The sequence below is a fragment of the Rhagoletis pomonella genome, unplaced genomic scaffold, assembly GCF_013731165.1.
Source record: "Rhagoletis pomonella isolate Grant_MI unplaced genomic scaffold, Rhpom_1.0 Rhpom_scaffold_00007, whole genome shotgun sequence".
NCBI lineage: Eukaryota > Metazoa > Arthropoda > Insecta > Diptera > Tephritidae > Rhagoletis > Rhagoletis pomonella.
Genome location: NW_023458561.1, coordinates 67,379,170 through 67,382,487, shown reverse-complemented (window position 1 = coordinate 67,382,487; position 3,318 = coordinate 67,379,170). Strand labels below are relative to the sequence as shown.

General features: G+C 35.3%; 1 protein-coding gene across 1 annotated transcript; it reads right to left on the bottom strand.

The window, feature by feature from the left end:
* Positions 1–2,422: 2,422 nt before the first annotated feature.
* On the bottom strand, positions 2,423–3,164 carry LOC118743978. Its single transcript, XM_036476741.1, has 2 exons — positions 2,905–3,164; positions 2,423–2,836 (listed from the first exon to the last, which is right to left on the bottom strand). The coding sequence occupies exons 1-2, from the start codon at positions 3,097–3,099 to the stop codon at positions 2,423–2,425; spliced, it is 609 nt and encodes a 202-aa protein (XP_036332634.1). The 5' UTR covers positions 3,100–3,164.
* Between the last annotated feature and the right edge of the window lie 154 nt (positions 3,165–3,318).

Here is a 3,318-nt window from a genome sequence, read left to right as displayed (position 1 = left end):
ATTGCCACAGCCGTGACTCGCCAAAATATTGCAAGCATTTGTAACAACGTATTCATGTTTGTACAATACATATGTGTGTATGTATGTAACTGCAGTTTTTCTGGCTTTTACTTCAAAACAATGCTACATAAATATTATAATTAATTTTAATTTATACACTAATTAATTAGCGCCATAATTATGCGCAATTTAATCTGGATGAAAAGTTATATTACACTTATATTGTTAGCTGATTTGTTACTCGCGTTGATTTGTCATCAGGTAAATGGCTAAGTCTAATGCAGTGCAATGCATTTCTATGTGCACAGTGTTATTCCCGGCGCGTTTGTTTCTTAAGTCTTTTGTTATTTATTTTATTTTTTCTTTCTAACTATGTACATATAAGCGCTTTGTGAGATCAGGTGTTTTATATTTGCCTTTGTCTGATTGGCTTTGAAGTATTGGCTAACTACTACTATGATTGTTCTTGCATATTTCCGAAGCCAACACCCCTGTCACTGCTAGCGTGAGCGATTTTACACCAGGGTGGTCCAAACTGCATGTGAAACAGTAAAGTCGGAATTTTAATGCTCTCATCCCCTAGGATTGTTCTATATCGAAAAAAATTTACCCCTATTTTTTATTTTGAAATCAAAAAAATGTATAGGTCGCTGAAAGCGCTAAAAGTTTTCCATGAATTTTATATGGGAAAAAAGAACTTTTCGTAGAAATGAAATTCAATTCTTAAAAATCAATATTTTTCGATCGTAAATTTCTATTTTTTTGCAGGATATTCCCAAAAATAATACCTAATTGTTAATTTAACTATTTTTTCATAGTAACTATAATTTAGAGGTCCGCCAAAAACCTCAATAACCCCGAAAAATGCAATGAGGGGATCAACAAAGAATTGTTAGCATTGAAAAATGATTAAATAAAAAATGCGTTTTACTACTGAAATTATCTCGAAGAGAAGCTGAGTTTCCCGATGAAAAAATATTGATTTTCAAGATTTCTATACCAATTCTACGAAAAGTTGTTTTTTTTCCATACAAAATACATGGAAAACTTTAAGTGCTTGAACGACCTCTAAATTTTTTTTTTATTTCAAAATAAAAAATAGGAGTATATTTTTTTCGATATAGAACAATCCTAGGGGGTGAGAGCGTTAAAATTCTGACTTTACTTTTTTTGGACGACCCTATTATAAATTGTTCGTGTTCGTCTCACTGGAAATACTATGTGATGTGAGCCAAAGGGATTTGTCAGTCAAGTTGCATGAAAAAAATATTGTTTTCACATATAATAATATTAATAATAATATTAATATTAAGTGCCACAAGCACTTAATAATCTTAAGGTCTGGGTTGACCTTGAACATGCAAAATTTGACCAATTAACGTTTGCAGTGATGACACAGTGAAAACTAGCGGACCAAGAATCATTTTAAAAAATTTACTAGGATATTATAATATAATATAATACATACATATCGTCGTTTAAAGTACAAAACCGCGTAACTGACATTTGCTGCCAAAAATTGGATTTGCTCACAGAAGCTCTTGGCTCAATCATTATCCATTCGTCCTGAAATATACTAGCCAGAAATGCGATTGCTTTATAAAAATGAGAACCATTTTGAAATATGAGTGTTTTACTCTCTAGAAAATAATTTAGGCAATCTCGCGTACGCGGTTTTGTATTTCGATGATACGCGGTTTTGTACTTTAAACGACGTTATGTACATAGGTATATATAGATATAAATTATCTAAAAAAATATCACAAGCTTCAGTTGTCATGGGAACAGTAGCTTTTTATAAAAATCACTAATATTTTTGCCAGTTTCGCGGCGATGCCGTAGCGCATTTCAAGTTCATTGCGCACCCTGTATTGGTTACAGTAGAAAATTGAAAGTTGGTATAAATATTACAAATATGTATCAAACAACTAAGGGGTGCACCGTTTTCTAAGATGATATTTTTGTCGTCACCCATACAAAAATTGGACCACTCTACTGCACATCGTCATCGAGTGAATCGTTTCTACGCTTCCTTCTAAACTGCCCAGCGTTTTCTGGACTGTGATCGCACTTTTTAACCAGCCGAAGGAGGCATTAGCCACCCACATATCAATTTTGTTCAGCTAATTCTTCAGTGAAAAAGTGTCCTGCAGGACTAACTTATTTACGTTACATGCAAGTTGGGTGCAATACAAGTCCCGAACTTAGAAAAATTATCAGAAAAGTTTTTAGTGATGGGGGGTTATAATAAACTCTTTTCGCGAAATATTAAATGTTTTCCTTACAATTTGATCAGTAAGCACTTGTATAAAGTCCGTTATTCGTATCGATTTTATTATCATTGCACTTAACAAAATAAAAAAAAAAGAATACTCAATCCTGTCTCTACTAAAATACATATTTAATACCGATATATGAAAGCCTACATAAGCTCATTGTAATGCAAAAAATCGGCCCCATACTTGGGTGCATACATCTCGTCGACATCCCTGTTGTAAAACCTTAACTCGTTGTTATTTGAATAGGCTGTTAAGGGCATAAAACCACTGCTAACATCAGCACTTAGATCCTCCTTCAGTCGCTGATCGGGCTTGCGACCCAACGAAATCAGTTTGCCATACAACTCGGGGTCCATTTGTAGCGCCCGATCGAAGTCCTTCCAATGTACAAATTTAATATTATCCGTGGCGATTGCATTCTTGTTCAACAATTCGATCAGTGTGTTTGAAGTGACGGGCTGCACCAAACTGTATTCACGCTCCGCGGCGGCAGCTACTGCAGTTGGATTGAGGAGCATACGCTTTACGAGCGACGACAGAGCAGTGTCCTCAGGTGGCTTAAATTAGTTAAAACAAATTAAAATTCTGCTTTATTTATATAAACTAAATTTTTAATAATTCTTACCTTTTCATCACTGCGTCCGATACGCGGCACAACTTTCATATTTTTTAAGAAGTAACTATCCGAGCGCCGCCCTAGGCGTGGCACATTTTTGGTGATCTTAAGAAAGAATCCTGGACTTTCATTGCCTTGACATTGATCTGTAAGGGCAGTTAGCACGAACACGGCGCCCAGTGCTAGCAGCAGTGATGAAGGCATTTTTAGTTTGCTATGGTTGGAGACGGACTATTTTACAGTTTCTTACGTGCCTACCACATTCGACATTCGTGCGAGCTCAACCCTGCACTGCTAGCTGCGGCAATTCAATTTATACTCAGATCGAATGAATAATAAACAAGAACTTATCAGAATTATACAGGCAACACATGCTGGTCTCAAAATGGTAAGGGAATTTGCATTATCGATCGGTTTTTTTTT

What these genes read in the sequence shown, in the direction of transcription:
- LOC118743978 (XM_036476741.1), bottom strand. Translation starts at nt 3,099, where the DNA reads ATGCCTTCATCACTGCTGCTAGCACTGGGCGCCGTGTTCGTGCTAACT. An exon ending in TCGGACGCAGTGATGAAAAG is followed by an intron (nt 2,837 to 2,904) that starts GTAAGAATTATT and finishes AACTAATTTAAG; the next exon opens with CCACCTGAGGACACTGCTCT.